Source organism: Catharus ustulatus, chromosome 5 (assembly GCF_009819885.2).
Source record: "Catharus ustulatus isolate bCatUst1 chromosome 5, bCatUst1.pri.v2, whole genome shotgun sequence".
Classification (NCBI taxonomy): Eukaryota; Metazoa; Chordata; class Aves; order Passeriformes; family Turdidae; genus Catharus; species Catharus ustulatus.
In genome coordinates, this window is record NC_046225.1 from 60,439,323 (window position 1) to 60,455,924 (window position 16,602).

General features: G+C 43.3%; 1 protein-coding gene across 2 annotated transcripts in view; it reads left to right on the top strand.

Annotated features, from left to right (window-relative positions):
* Positions 1–16,070: 16,070 nt before the first annotated feature.
* TAPT1 (transmembrane anterior posterior transformation 1) overlaps positions 16,071–16,602 on the top strand; it is a 46,820-nt gene continuing 46,288 nt past the window's right edge. For both annotated transcript variants that reach the window (XM_033060502.2, XM_033060503.2), the window contains exon 1: positions 16,071–16,342. In XM_033060502.2, the coding sequence (XP_032916393.1) occupies positions 16,108–16,342 (235 nt within the window). In that variant the 5' untranslated portion in view covers positions 16,071–16,107. The remainder of the gene's footprint in view (positions 16,343–16,602) is intronic.

The window sequence follows — 16,602 nt, forward strand, 5'->3', positions numbered from 1 at the left end:
CATGTCAACTTTCAGCTGGGTTATTGAGGTACCCCTAAGGAACAGAATGCAGGAGGTGTGCAGAGCCACCTGGGGAACGGTACAGGGGGAAGAAAAGGCTTCACGGCCATGAGGACTCAATAAATAGCAGCCAACCCAGTTTTATTACCACATGCCATTGCCTTCCAACCACAAAGTAGGTTCAGAAAAGAATGTAGCTATGTATCTCACCAGTAGCTCACTGCAGCTCAGAGAAAGCAGGTTATTCTGTTAGAATTTGTCAAAGCAAGCCATGAGAAAGCAGGAACATCATAGTACATACAGGTTCAAGAGCTTAATTTCCTCTGTCTGACATCCCTCATCAATCTCCACCTGCTGTGCTTTCTGAGCACCTGTAAATGGAAGTGTATTTTTACTTTGCTACATCCAGTGGAATATTCAAAAGATCTGCTAAATGTCACACCTCTCCTACACTAATTTTACATATTGCTGTGGTATAACTCAATAATTTCAAAATATCTGTTATAGCAACATCTGGCTCCCTCTACAACTTTCCTAAACAGTCAATCTTCAATGAAGACTCCATCTCTGCCACTCACTTAACTAGCTGCCTTCTTCAAGCTGTCTGAAAATACCTTCTAACAGAAAAAGAACTGTCACTCTGCCCATGTACACATTGTGCCCAGTATGGCAGCTCAGAAATGCACCACTGCATTCACTGAAGTTTAGCAAATGTGTGAGTCATGAAATATAGGTAATACATGCATCATCTGTGTACATAAAATATGTACTTTATCCTATAAAATATGTACTTTATCCTGCACACAGAGAGTAACATACCTGACCTGCTGCATGTGCTAAAAAAACAGCTCCACCTACTTTCTACAAAACGTTATTTCTTAATTCACCATGATCATGTAGTATTTGATCAATGCTGAAGGTGAACAAAGAAAGTAGAAAATACTTAAAGCAATTCAATCCCAGGGCATTGTCCTAACTGAACTCTCACCCTTCACTATGCAATCTTCCAAACTGGAGCTACCCACCACAAATTCTTCCAGCTGAAGTTCCTCCACCCCACTGCAGGTGCACTTCAGTGGGAAAAAGTATCTCAGATTTTGTTATACACGAGTAGGTCACAGAAGCAGTCACAAGATGGCAGCAGAGAATTAAGGATTTCTGATACACTGAGTGTGAGCTTATGTGATTTAGTTAACATTGATTTACACTAAAAAGAGTGAGATTTTTTAGCAGTGCCCAAAACATTTTATATTTGGCGATAAATTTATTAAATATTTTATAGAAGTCTAGTTAAATATTTAATTTACAGTAAATTCACGAATACAAGCCGCACTGACTATAAGCCGCATCTCTGGGTGTTGGCAAATATTTCGGTTTTTGTCCATAGATAAGCCGCACCCGAATATAAGCCGCTTTGTCGTTCGCAGCGAGGACCCGCGTGCAATTAGTAACAGAACCGCGGGAGGGCGGGGTTTACTGGCTGAGCTAAGGCTGTGCAGGCTCGGCCCGCTAGGGGCCGCTGACGGGGCCAGGTGCTCCAGCACGGTGCTGCAGCTCGGGGCCGGCCGCCACTGCCACTGGGCTCGGTCACCCCGGGTCGGCGCTGCCCCGCGGTGGCAGGCAGGGACGGAGCTTCCCCTGCTCCTACGGCAGCGGCGGCGGGCGGGGAGGGAGCTTTCCCGCGCCCGTGGCGCCGGCGGTGGGCAGGGACGGAGTTTCCCCGCTCCTGCCGCGGCGGCGGCGGGCGGGGACAAAGCACCCCGTCGGCTCCCCGAGCCGCGGCAATGGCTGCGCGGGGCTCCCGTCGGCTCCCCGAGCCGCGGCAATGGCTTGCGCGGGGCTCCCGTCGGCTCCCCGGGCCACAGCAATGGCTGCGCGGGGCTCCTGTCGGCTCCCCGAGCCGCAGCAATGGCGGCGCGGGCTTCCCCCCCCTCCCCGGGCCACGGCAATGGCGGCGCGCGCTTCCCCCCACCTCCCCGGGCCGCAGTAGGGGCGGTCCGGGTCCCCCCTCTCCTCCCCGGGCCGCAGCAGGGGCGGCCCGGGTCTCCCCCCTCCTCCCCGGGCCGCGGCAATGGTGGTGCGGGCTTCCCCCCCCCTCCCCGGGCCGCGGTAGGGGCGGCCCGGGTCCCCCCTCTCCTCCCCGGGCCGTGGCAATGGCGGCGCCGGGCCCCCCCCTCGTCTCTCCCCTGGGCTGTGGCAGAGGAGGAAAGAGAGCTCTCCCGCCTCTCTCCCCGCCCCCCGTGCTGCCTACAGGGAGCCAGGCTCCACCCGCGGTGCAACAAAGTAGCGAAAGTAGCGATTTGTAACAATCGCAAAATGCCGACTTTGCAGCTGCTCGGCTCAGCACTCTGGCAGGCACTTCTGAGGTTGTATTAGCCGCTCCTGATTATTAGCCGCATTTCCGGTTTAGGAGCAAAATCTTAGTCAAATTGGTGCGGCTTGTATTCGTGAAATTACTGTACATTTTCCTAAAAATGTCATGCCTTTCTTTAAAAATCTGCTTACCTTGTGATTTTCTCCATAGTGAGTCTTTCAAAAAGAAATTGTTCTTACAAGCAGACAAGCCTACAAAATTTATATCCATGTCAGAATTAGACAATTTGGGATAATTCAACTCCTGGCAAGAACTCTTCATTAGCAACTATGTAGATCTAAGCCAATCAAAATTCAAAATATGTATTTATTGAATTTTTTTTTAAAGTGCAGTGAAAGATGCATTTTTAAAACTTAAGGAGTCACTCATAAATAACTGGACACATGAGTAAGACAGAGTAATGAACAGAGTTCCAAGTTGAAGGTCTCTAAGATCAACAGAAAGCCAAGAAAAGCCATAATTAAAAAGGATATATGGCACCACAGGTGTGTGCAGCCCCTGGAGTACACTTGCCTAATCTAAAAGTCTCCCATAATTTATGCTGTCTGCTTTTTTTCCCCCCAAGAACTTACAAGAGCCAAGCCACAGGTGGAATGATAGACTACCCAGGGCATACTTTTCTTCTACTTCAAATATTCCCCCGAGGTGGTTTTTACACATCTCAGAGTGGCTCTGCAAGTGCTGTGTCAGTACCACCAGCTGCACTCAGGCATGTTATGGAGCCTTTTGGTTTGACCATGCAGTCATTCTTTGTTAACCCAGCTGTGGCAAGTCTCTAGAATACAAAATATAATTAATTGCTGCTGATTGTTTCCACAGTTCACCATGCTTTGCATTATTACTAGGAGTGTTAATCGCTATGTCAACAGAGGCTGTGGGCTTGTTACCACTATTGCAGGTATGCAGATTCAACAGGCTATGTCACTAATGTTTCCAAAATACCCATATAATCCACACAGACTCAATGGAATTTTTTCATCACACACATGATCAGTCCCTGCACGTTTTTCACCTTCAAAATGGCATAAAATCACAACTGACAAATTAGGAACATTTAGGTCACACAGAAGCAATCTTCCCTTTCTGACTGCTGATGCAGAGAGCCACCAGGATCATATGGAAGCAGAAGCCCAGGCAGAGCCTCCAGTGCAGCCCAGGTTACAGCAGCAGTGTGAGGTAGAGACCAGAATCCACCAGCCAGCGAGGCATGAATGATCTCAGTCAGCCTGAAACACTTCTGAGCCAATTTTGTCAAAGCTGCAAAAGGGGGTGAAAGCAGAATATAGCAGAAACACGAGGTGAGCCAGAGCTAGTCCACTACTTGACCTAGCTCATCCACAGGAGTGCAACCACAGAAGGCAGCACTCAGTCACTTGGGGGCTTCTTCTGGTTCTAAGTGGTGAATTCCCTTCTGCTACTGGTAATTGCTCATCGTGTAGTCCTAAAAAGACCTATCATACTGGAATGCACAAAATCTGTGCACGTTTTGGATGAACAGATAAGCATGGCTGGTGAGATTTCTCCTTACTCTGAAGCAGTATCCTGTTTCCAGCAGCCTATCTTCAATCCCAATTGTTTTCTTCTGTGGAAAGAGCAAGAAATCCTGAAGCATACCAGGCTGGAATAAAAAGTGGTCATATAGGCAGATTTTTCTCTCATCGGTTAAAATCTGATTCATGTGCAAAAAAAAAGGAAAATTAATTCTTACAACAGAACTGAATCTTTGCCAATTCAATTCTGGATATTATAGTTTCATTTCCTATTTGAGCCTGTTGTGCAGCATACCTATATGCTGTTAAAAGAGCTTTTTTAATCCCTATTTTGATTCAATTTCAGTTGGGGAAATAGTCTGAATGCTTTTAGCAGGGTGGGGGTTTATATATGTATGAAAAAAAATGTATTTATTTCTGACAGGCATGATTATCCAATCTCTAGATGACAAAGTGAACCCTTGCTAGCTTTTTGCTAAGTGTTTATCCAAGACTGACATTACTTATCTTAGATATTATCTTTTGTTAATTTGTTGTAGCTATATGACTCTAGGAATAACACAAAAGTAAAATTTTGTAAAATATTTTAAATCGAAGCTTAAGTTAAATAAAAGATTTTAAAACTGCTATTATTTTCAAGAATAACTAAAAGTCATTGTGCTTTGGATAATTCATGTAACCTTTCATTTGCCTGTTATATCTGCAACCTTCACATCTATCTTGTACTCTGAAAGAAACCTCCCGACTTGTAAAAAGCACTTTTGTTTCTCAGACAAACTAACAAAATGTGTATATCATAGTTACTGCTTTTTTACCTCTCACAGCTGTATTCTTCATTTCCTCATATTTCACTCATCTTTCATTGTTATCACTTGATTTTTATTTATTATAATCTCCTGTTCAGACAGGAAAATTCTTGGAACACAATTTTGTTGTGCTTTATTTGTAGGGATGACGCAATTAATTGATATGACTGTATACACAACTGTAGCCATCATGCAAAAGAAATCCAGATGTAAACCAAATTTGTGGGTTTTCCCTTCCTGCTTTATATCCTATTTGAAGATTTCAGAGATTTCATAGATATAACAATCATTGCACAACACAAACACACACACTCCACCCCACAGCAGCAGGATTCGAACTGGATGATCTTTAAGATCCCTTCCAAACCCAGTTGTTCTATGGTTCTCTGTTCCAGGATCAAGCACCATAGTTCTGGTAACAGGTGGCTGTGTAGAAGTATCCTCATTTTATAGATAGGAAAAAAGTGCTATAATGATTCTACATCTGGAATAAAGAAAGAAACATGCTCATTCCTTATGCCTTAATTATACACTGTTCTATTTTTCTTCTATTTTAAATGGTCATTTGTGAATCTTCTACTGCAGAGAAATCCCTTACTTAGCCCCTCTGGCTGGGAAGCAGAGATGCTTTTAATTTGTATCCAAATTGATGAGATGGCTTTTTACTAAACTACTCTACTTTTTGTTCCACACATTTCATTTCTGTTGGATTCAAATGTCAACAAATTGATCCTTGGCAAACCAAGCTTTCCACTACATAATATCATTTCCTCATTGAACTAATTACTTTATCATATCTTTGCTTTTAAAGTAATTGGGGACTTATACATCCATACTCTTTATGCAAATTAAAATGAATAGCTATATTTAGTAAATGGGAAAACTGCCTTGTTAAAGTAGTTCCCAAGCCGGAAATCCATTTCCCACAAGAGATGAAGTCCAGTTGTTAACCAACACCTAAATTCAAGTTACAACTTTGAAATCTGGGTATCTAAAATGACACTCTACAATGCAGATCTGAAATTGTAAATATGAATAGCTCCCTTGCAAAATTGCTTGCCACCCCCAACTGCCTCTAACTCAGTAGGACACAGTGCTCTCACTTTCTCAGCACTGAATTACCTGCTCAATGATCCCTGAAAACCCATAGAAACTGGCTTTGCTGCACAGAAAGAGCTGGCCCAGGATCAGTCTATTCCTTAACTTCCTAGAACAGACAGCTTCTAGCATAACAGTGTTTGAGCAGTCACTGCAAACAAGTGGGAGGGTGTTCCTCTCTCCCAGGACACCAGTTATTTTCCAGAGTGAAACATGCAGCTCCTGGCTTGCCTGCTGGACACTGTGGTGCTCATCATGTGGCTGATTCAGACAGGCATTAAATGCGCTCACTCAAGTTGGGTTAGAGGTCTGTAAAGTCCACAACACTGTTCAGGCAGAGTTGTAAAGTCTGGCTGCCAAAGAACTGAGCAAAACATGTTTAAGGGGGCAAAAACAAGATGTGCCCTGGAAGCACTGTAGAAAAAAAAAAATGGAGATTTGATATAATGAGTAATCTTAAATTGCTGCCTCAGAAATCAAGAGCATGATGTGAGTAGGAAAGAGTAAATAAGAAGGCACAGTAGTTCTGTGAAAATCATTCACTTTTTTCCTGCTAATTCTCAGGTGTCTCCAGTCCATATCAAGGTCTCCATTTAAACGTACACTTGTGCTCTGTGGATAATCAGAAGGTCTACTTTGTATATTACCAAAAAGTATGCTGCTTTCAATTAGGATGATAGCTTTGCATTCATCCAAGGGGCAACACTCAGATATTCAACTGTTCCTTTCCAATTTATAAATCTCTTGATTTCATTTCAAACAATCTCACTTAGGGAAATGGGAGAATGATTGTTATGGATCATGAAATATAGGAGTACTGGGAGGGAACTGAATGTACCAGTTGGGAATATAAAAACGAGGGAATGAGTCATGTAATTTCCAGTCATTCGGAAAGGGTCATCCTGACTGGGCAGGGCTATGATTATTAAAATTTATGCATCAAGCATTTTATTCCTGAGTTGAATGAATAAATGAACTTCTAGCAGACCATAATGATCATAAATGACCTGCTAGCAATGCTGCGATAAAGGTTCTGTCAGCAATTATATTATAGGGATTTATAATACAAAACTAAAATAGTGCACCCTGGTCACTAAAATAACTCCAGAGTCAGACTTTGGATCGAGTTATCATAACCAAGCAACTGACTAATCCCCACAAAAATATCCATATACATGGGAGTCATCTTTGTGCAAGCTGCTTGGATAATTGCTTGTCTAGGCTTGTTTTCATCAACAGCTCCATGGGATATTGGGTACTTGGTCAATGAACATGCATCTCTGTGTGCAGGTGCTCTAAACAAACATGAATATCAATGCACATTGGTGCATGTTTTTTAGTCCAGAGCAAGCCATTAGAATGTAAAGAAGCATATATTCATAAAGCTGAGACAGAACTTAATCTGGTACTTCCCCAGGAAATCCTTGAATGTTGTCAGTACTTTAAATGTAATAGTGTTTAGATACATCACTTATATGACTTTTTCTTAGTCATCTGCCTGTGTTTGAAAATGTCATCTCATTTTCCAAAAATGAATATATTTCATTTTGTTTCAATTAAATTGCTAGATTTCTTAACCTTTGATGATTTCCCCAATACATACGTTCTGGTATTCCAAATGTGAACTCAGCAACTGACAAACAGAATCTCAAGTTTTGCTCTTGATGTCTCTCCATGAGCTCTGTCAACTCAAAATGTGACTCTGGGGCATAAAAATTTGTTGAGAATTGCAGAATCTCACAACAATAACAATTTGGAAATGGAAAGGAAAAGCATGTTTACTTATTGTTGTTCTAGTTGATTCAAATACTGGACAGGTCGGATTACTCAACAGGAATATCCAGCATTTTCAGTGTCAAGTGCCTTTCTTTATGATCTGTCAGGACCGAAAGAGCAATTCCAATACATTCCAGTGGATCTTGTTACTCATCAAGGTAGAGCAATACTCCTGCAGTTCCAAATGATAATTGGACTTGTACAGAGCCTGCCAAATTAAAATTGCCTGCTTAAAATATAAAACTTGAGCAAAAAAAAGGACAGGAGATTTTGAGTTTCAGTTGATGATGTATCCTTATCTCATCAAACCACTACAGAAGGTCTTTCGCACATAAGAAATCACTCCCTTGATGCTCTAACCATGCTGTTGATAGACACAATTTTATGTATTGATAGACATAGTAAATGTATCAAAACTCTACACCTGCACACTAACATATAAAAGATCATACAGACTATATTGGTGTTACTAAAATTAATTCAGAGTTGAATTTGATCCAAATTCTGTTCTCACATTTGACAACTGAATTGTAAGAGTTAAAACCAATAAAGCAAAAGCCTATCTAAAGGGATGACTATTATTTTAAAAACACAGCACTGAACTCCTTCCTGAAAGAGAATGGCTGATTCTAGAACATCTTTTATGTTAAAAAATACTTTAAATTGACCTTGATTTCAGTATTCTGTTGTCATACATATGTAAATAAACAGTTATGTGTCTCTATATATATAAAACAATATGTGTGTTCAAAAAGAACAGCTCTGTACAAAGTTTCTCCCCTTGTTATATTGTGCAAAGTGGATTAAGTATACCTATTCTAGTATTGCTTATATAGCAAATAACAAATAAAAAATAAAACATTTATTCTTTCAAACTTCAAATGTTTCAAAACCAGTCCCAACCTCAGGAAAACTGCGTAAGTCCAGTGAGGATCATGGCTTTATTTTGATTTACAGTTACAGAAGATTTGGTCTCAAAACCTTTAGTCCTACATTTATAAGCAATACATTTCCTTTACTATAATTAATTATAATTTGTAAGTATAATTACAAAATGAAGCATGATTTTCCCAAATAGAAATCTAAGCTTACTGTCCCAGAACTCTTAATTGATTTAGTTAGTCCTACAGGAGGTGCAATGTTTTTGAAGAACATATGGGCCCTGGTGGGATGCTTCTATGAGTGCTGAGAGCTGGCAGACACTATAGTGAGGCCACTCATTAATATCTTTGAAAGGTCACAGAGATGAGGAGAGGTGACTGAGCACTGCAAGAAAGCAAACATCACCCCAGTCTTCAAAAGGGACAAGAAGGAGGACCCAAGGAACTACTGCTCAGTCCTCTATCCCTGGAAAGGTAATGAAGTGTCTCATTCTGGAGACCACCTCTATTCGCATGGATGACAAGGTGATCAGTAATAGTCAGCATGGATTCATTGAAGGTAAATCATGCTTGACCAACCAGATTGTCTTGTATGGGGCAACAACTGCCTGGAGGAATAAAGGGAGAGCAGTGGATATTGTCTACTCTGACTTCAGCAACACTTCCAACACTGTCTGCCACAACATCCTCACAGGGTCAGGAATTGTGGACTGCAAGAGAGGACAGTGAGGTGAATTGGGACCTGGCTGAACAGCAGATCCCAGAGGTTTGTAATCAGTGGCACAGGGTCTAGTTGGAGGCCTGCCACTGGTGGTGTCCCCCAAGGTTCAACACTGGATTTAGGATTGTTTAACTTCTTCATCAGTGACTGGGATGAAGGTCCAGATACCTCCTCAGCAAGTTCATGGATTATACAAAGCTGGGAGGAGCTTTGGGCTGATCTCCCTGAGAGCTGTGCAGCCCTTCAGAAGGACCTGGGCAGACTGGAGAGAAGGGCAGAAAGGAACCATCTGGAATTCAACAAAGGCAGGTTCAGGGTCCTTAATGTGGGAAAGAATAAATCTGGGCACTAGCATAGATTAGGGGCTGACCTGCTGGAAAGCCCAGCTCTGTGGAACAAACCTGGGGGTCCTGGTGGACAACAAGCTGTCCCCGAGCCAGCAGTGCCCTTGTGGCCAAGAGGGCCAGTGGTGCCCTGGGGTGCATTATGGAGAACATTGGCAGCAGGTCAAAGGACAGGATCCTGCCCTTCTACTCAGCTCTATTGAGGCCACATCTGGAGAGCTGTGTCCAATTCTGGGCTCTCAGAACAAGAGAGACATGGAGCTCGTGGAGCAGGTCCAGTAGCGGGCAATGAAGGTGATGCAGGGACACGAGCATCTGTCTTATGAGAAAAGACCAAGAGAGCTGGGCCTGTTCAGCCTTGAGAAGAGAAAACTGAGAGGGGAGCTCATCAGTGTCTGTCAGTATCTGAAGGGAGGAGGATGGAGCCAGGCTCTGCTCTGTGCTGCCAGGCAATGGGAAAGAGGCAATGGGCAGAGACTGATGCACAGAATGTTCTGCCTGCATATGAGGAAGAATTTCTTTACTGTGCAGATGACCTTGCACTGGAACAGGTTGCCCACAGAGGTTGTGGAGTCTCCCTCACTGGAGATACTCAAGAAGTGTCTGGATGCAATCCCGTGCCATGTGCTCTGGAATGGCCCTGCTTGAGCAGGGAGGTTGGACCAGATGACACACTGTGATCCCTCCCAATCTCACCCATTCTGTGATTCTGTGATTTTTACCGCCTAAACTCAGAAAACACTCGTGTGTTCAAATCTAACACATTTGAATTCTCTTCTGAGTAGACATGTTTCCCAGAAGCAAGTGTCTTAAGATCTAGAGATCTCAAAACCTAATTTTAGGCACAAAGCTTGTATATGTGTATATCTATATATATCTACATTTCTATATCTATATATATGCTTATATTATCATAATGGAAATGCACTTGCTGAATTGACATCTGCAACTTATTAAAATGAATTTACAGCAAACTTGATTGCTAATAATTCTTATAAAAGAAATTTCCATCTCCACTTGGGTTTGGCATGACTGAAAACTCACATTGCAAACTCAGTTGTAAAACCCCAGATACTCTAAATTTGGAAATTCACCTCTGCTCTCTAGACCTGAAAAATATGAAAAACATGGTAGGCTGAAACTTATACATTAGAAAGCTCATTTTTAGAGGTAACTTATTTTCTGACACATAAACAAAACACCAACCAGTTTCTGTAGGATACTGGAAGTTTCATTCTTAGGTACAGGAAATTCATGTTTAGGTGCTGAGACCCTATTTGCTAGGTGCTCTCCTCTTCCCAATTCTTGATTTTTCAAGCTCTTTATAAGCATTTTTCCATCTGCATTTTCTCCATTGATTTCCTCCCACCTAGTGCTCTCACACTTCATGTCTGGCTTAGCTTTCCTGAGGAAGCAGCTGAGGATGGAGTCAAAGGCAGCTGCACTTTTATTTTATAACACTTAAAACTATCTTGTCATGTATAGAGCCATCTTTGAATGTTATGCAGCTACAGGCAGATAGCATGAGAAAAAGAGAAGAGATTACAAAACCTTTTTTCCAGCATCTCAGGGTGAAGGTTGTGATAAAAGTAACTTGGAATTGAAGAGACTTAGGAATCTTGGTACTACTCTACTTTTAAACTTCATTTTACTTTGAGCTTCACGGCAAAATGCCCCATCACAGAGCTCAGTGGTGCTGATGTTGAAGAGACACTTTGTTGCTGTTCTTACATAAAAGCTGTGAGAGGTTCAGATATTTGCACTCCAACAGAGACAGCAGTTTAAGTATTAGTTGTGGTATTTTAAACAAGACATAAAACCTGAAGAAATTTTGGCACTGAGAAATGGAGATCAGGTGATGGGCAGGAAAACACTGTCCCTGATGGTCACAGAAAAAGTATTGCCTTAATTAAAAAAAATCATGAAATTTGAAAGAGAAAAAAAATATAAAAAATATTACACTAGGAAACTCTTGAAAGTCTTAAAAATCAAATAATATTATCAATTTTATTTTTAAGATAATGTGAGTATGCTGATAATACTGAACAAACTTTCTGTACCTCTTCCCTTCAGTCCTGTTTGAACAATGGTCCCAGGATAAAATGCCATATAAAAGTATCTCAAAATAATTATTTCTCCAAAAATTTCAAAGATGGAAGGTGTGGACAATCATAGTGTCACCGGAAAGCACCAGTGATTTTTAACTGTGCAGTAGCTCCTGTGCTATATAATGAGGTATCCAAAGCAAACAAACAATGGAAATGTACCAGTGAGAAGCCAAACTCGACTTTCAGGTACTGTAGTATTGCATAACATGATTTGTACTTTCATTATCCAAGGACATGCTGATGTTGAGTAATGCCCTTAGCTTACCTAGGAGTCAACCCAATCTTTATCTTACAACACAGGAAAAAATATGGTAAAGTCTAGCATTGTTATTTTCTATTGAGGTTTTTTTTAAAGTGAAACAGCACATGAAAATTTCTCATACTGATTATTTTTCATAGGTGAGGATTATCCCATGCAAAATTAATGTGCTGCATAGACGTCGAACATAAAGCGGAGGAAAAAGTCTTTACGGGATTTTTCCTCTGTGGGCGTAAACAGATATTTTTAACTTCAGCTACCAAACACAACTGACTGAGACAGAATTAGATTACATTTTCAACCAATACTTTCATACCTTGCAAATATATGACAGCTGCAACTCTGAAAGATTTAGAACCACGTTTGTTAATATCAGTTGTTGCTAAGAGATGCATTGCCTTTAGTAGAAGAATGAATATGCACTCGCATAATAAGTGGACTGATGAACTAAAAATCACAACCTCAACACAAAATAAATTGTTTATATTACAAAAGGGGTCAAAAAATATTTTATTGTGGAAATAAATCAGCATTATTGCACTTTGAATTCATCATGAATTTTGTTTACTTGCCTCCTCACAGAAAGTGTACACACCAATGACACTTTTTAAAAAGAAAAATTATTGAAAGTCACATTCAATATCATAATTCAAGATAATTCTTGCAGGAGACTCAAGAAATTAAATAATTAAACCATACATTTTTAGTATCTAGCCTGCTTTGAATGATATTGCAAAGTTTAAAGAAGTTTGAGCCCCACAAGCCAAAAGCTTACAATGGAACGAAACCAGATGTTTTCACATAGTTATGAGTATTGCAATTACTTGTAACTGTTTCATATTGCATTGTTATAACCATCATTTTAGCACCTGCCTCGTCTTTATTGTTACTTAATGTATTCATGTTTCACTTAAGTTTGCTTAGGGCAGTACACTGAGTTTCTCTAGACCTCTTTCACATTTCCTAACCTATGTTCACAATTTACTTCTCATACGAAATATAATTTTGGTGATAGATCTTTTTTCCATGTTTCTATTACTACCTAAAAAGAAGATCTGAATTTACTTCTTTTTAACACACATCACTGATAAAGCATCTCTCTTAAGAGGGCTAACTGAGTTGGTGGGGGTGAATGACAGACGGCAAGGTCTGAAAAAACAAAGAAGTTCTGTCAGCAAAAAGCACGAACAAAAAAAATTACAATGTGTTTTCTGAGTCTTCTTCTTAGTGACCTGTTGAGGAGCCTTGTGGGGGAAAAAAATCCACTACAAAAAACCAGGAGTTTTAAACCATGTAGAGTGTTCTTCAGAGTAAAAGAACTCTCCTCACTAGGAGAGAGAGCAATTGCAGCAATGAGTACTCAGGGATTAAAGCACAGCTGAGCTGGATACACTATAAAAGTTTTAATACTTAACAGTGCCAGAAAAACTTTTCTGATATTAAATTAGTAAAATTCCTTGTGTGATGATTATGTATAAGACACTTTTTGGGTAATTTAAACATCAGTCTACTGTATGTATGGAAAATTTGAGGCAAAAATGTTAGTAGCTTGTGAAAAGAAAGCCCCAAAGATCAAAAGAGCTGACATTCCTAATAAAATTTAAGTAGCCCTTACTTCTCAGTCTATATTCACTATCCTAGTGTTTTTTGCTGTTCTATGAATGAAACTGAGTTTTTCTCCTGGGAGACAGGCATTGTTTTGAAACAATTCTCCCTCTCCTCCCCACCTGCTAATTATCTCTTGGGGAAAAAGCTGGAACTGCAGCTGTAGGAACATTGACAGGGCTGTCTTGTTATTAGAAAATTGCTTCAGGAAAAAGATTCGTGAACAGTTATGAAACTGTAAAGCAGATTCTGACCTGCTGCAGAGTAACTCCATAGCATGTCTCTAAGCAGATAAGCTACGGAAGGCAAAAAAATTTAGCTATTCCTGCCCAAACAGCAGATAGCTCTAGATAACTCCCAACAGCAGATATCATAATGAACCACTACTTCCTGTATGAACACTGCTAATGTTTCTCACCAAGCAACTTTTTTCCTCTGTCTTGTCTAGTTCAAGGCCTCAAATACCTAAACATTGGATTTTGCTGCAATTGGGTTGACCTCCCAGAAGTGCCAAGATATCACATGTAATATTTGGAATACACATATTTGCATGTGAAAAAGAACATAGTAATAATCCAGCAAACGATGTAATAAACTGTATGTAAATACATTAGAAAAAAATGCAGAAGGATTCCATGGGTAGAAACTCAAGGATATCTGCTCAATGTGCTTTTGAAGGAGCAGAGTGAATTCTTAGCTGAACCATATATCAGTCATAATATTATTGTGCCTTCAGCTGAATTACTTCAAGCAGAAAACTGAAGATCTTGTAAATTAAGCAAGGTTGTCTTGGATCAACCCCTGAAGACAAAAATGTATGTGCTGTCACAACTGGTGCCAGCGACTCATTAGATAGCTTCTCAGTGGGCCCGAATAAGATTTTAGATGATGCTTGATGCTGCAAGCACCTTCCTTTCAGTAAGACTGATAACGAGCTTGTGACAATTTGTTGTCCTTAAATATCATGCAATGCATCTTATGGTTGGATAAAACTTTTATACAGTTGGAAGGAGAGAAGAACATCTCTCAGGGAGTCATTTAACTTTGCATGGACTGCACCAACCCTTCAGCTGAGATTTTTCCGTTATTTTTGGAGCTTCTGTTCTGCATTCCATTTTTCCAACTGCTTTTTACATCTAAAGAGAAAAGATGAAACTCCAGACTGATAATGTGCAATATAGTAACTATCACAGTCAGCTCCCTCTATGATACTCTCACTACACAGTATCACTATCTGGAAAATGCACTTCACTGCCTGAAAACACAAGATTTCGATTTGGATACAAAAATTGGATTGGATACAAAATTGGATTGGATATAAAATTTGGATTGAAAATACAAGATTTGGCTTGAAATGCCAGATTTGGGGCATTTAGAACTACTAATGGCAATGGAAATGGGCACATCCAGTCTATCCAAAGCCCAAAATGCTCTTTGAGACAACTGTACAATTAACTTAGAGTTATAGACGAAGACCACTATGGCCTTCCAAAGAAAGAATAAAGCATTCTTTGTTTTCCCAGGGTGAGTGGCTAAATATTAAGCTGACTGAAGCTGGCCTGTGAATGCATGATAAGAACACGAGAACTGAATGTGAAGGAGATCTTGTACTTGAAATTCAGGCCAGGTATTTTGTCCTCGTGCCCATGTGAACTCCCCTGCAAAAAAGGTGCTTCACTGTTAGCTTGAGCTGCCTGCTTCTTACACTCACGTTTGTGTATAAATTGCCACAGACAAGCAGTCTGTGGCAGGAACAATAATTTTTCTTTAGCACCGTCTCCAACAAACCTCATCACCGCCAGTACCACGCTGCCAGTAAGGAATGGCATTTAGCACTTCAGGAGCCACTTGACCCCGGCCCGTTTCCTGGGCTGGCGGGGCTGGCCGGGCTCTGCGGGCTCCGCTCGGCCCGCGGGAGCTCCGGTCGGGGCACGCTCCTCTGGGCCCGCGGGGAGCTCCGTGCGGGCCGGGCGGGGCAGGCTCCTCTGGGCCCGCGGGAGCTCCGTGCGGGCCGGCCGGGCGGGGCAGGCTCCTCTGGGCCCGCGGGAGCTCCGTGCGGGCCGGGCGGGGCAGGCTCCTCTGGGCCCGCGGGAGCTCCGTGCGGGCCGGGCGGGACAGGCCCGGCTGCGGCCGGGGCAGCGCGGGGCCGTGACCTCAAGCGCCCGGCCCAGGCCAACTCGTGCTCTCCAGTTCATTGAAACCCTGTTGGCTTTAAAGTTAATAATTCACCACTCGCTTTCCATTTTTGAACAAGGTCTTTATTTGCGTGGCTCAAGGTTTAATCCCCTTGTTAGCAACTGCTTTGAGCTGCCGTCGACGGCCCGTGGGGAGGGGCGGCGTGAAACTGTGACCGTCACACGCGTTTTGCGAAGAACGGCAGAGAGCCCGCTGGGTCTGTTCCCTACGCACACTCGGCGCCTTCCGCTGCAGGGCCCTCGGAGCCAGGAGGAGCCTCGGGGCCGCGCAGGGACAGGGCCCGGCCCCTGAGGGGTTAACGGCGGCAAAATGGCGGCGCGCCGGCCGCCCTGTCTCCGCCCCCCGCGCGCGGGGCAGCGGCGCGCGGCCGGGCTCGCGGCTGTCGCGCGGTGATGAGTCACCGGCAGGCGCGCGGCGCGGGGGCGGCGGGCGCGCAGCGGGCGGCGAACATGGCCGGCGTTGCCGACGCCGCCGCCGCTCCGATCAGCGGCGGGGACGGGCGGCAGGACGGCGGCCGCGATGGGCGGCAGGACAGCGGCCGCGGGGAGCCGAAAACTCTCTGGGGGAGCAGCGAGCCGCGGCCGCCCGCCGCCGGCCCGGGGCAGCCGTCCCCGCAGCAGCGAACGGAGACGTTGGGCTTCTACGAGAGCGACCGGGGCAGGAAGAAGAAGCGGAGCCTCTCGGGTGAGGGGCGGCGGCGGGGCGAGCGGCCTCCTCGGGGCAGAGGGGGCCCTGCGGTAGGGTGGCCGCCGCGGGGAGCCGGGGTGGCCGTGGCGGTGTTGCCCGGGGCGGGCGGCTCTTGGCAGCGCCGTGAACTTGGGCGAGCGACTTCGGAAAGTGCGCCGGGACCGGCCGGGCCCCGGGAACGCCGGCGGCCCGCACGGAGCTTTCCCTCACCCCCTGCCTGTGAGCTTGGTCCGTGGAGTGGCCCGGTCGGTGCCGGC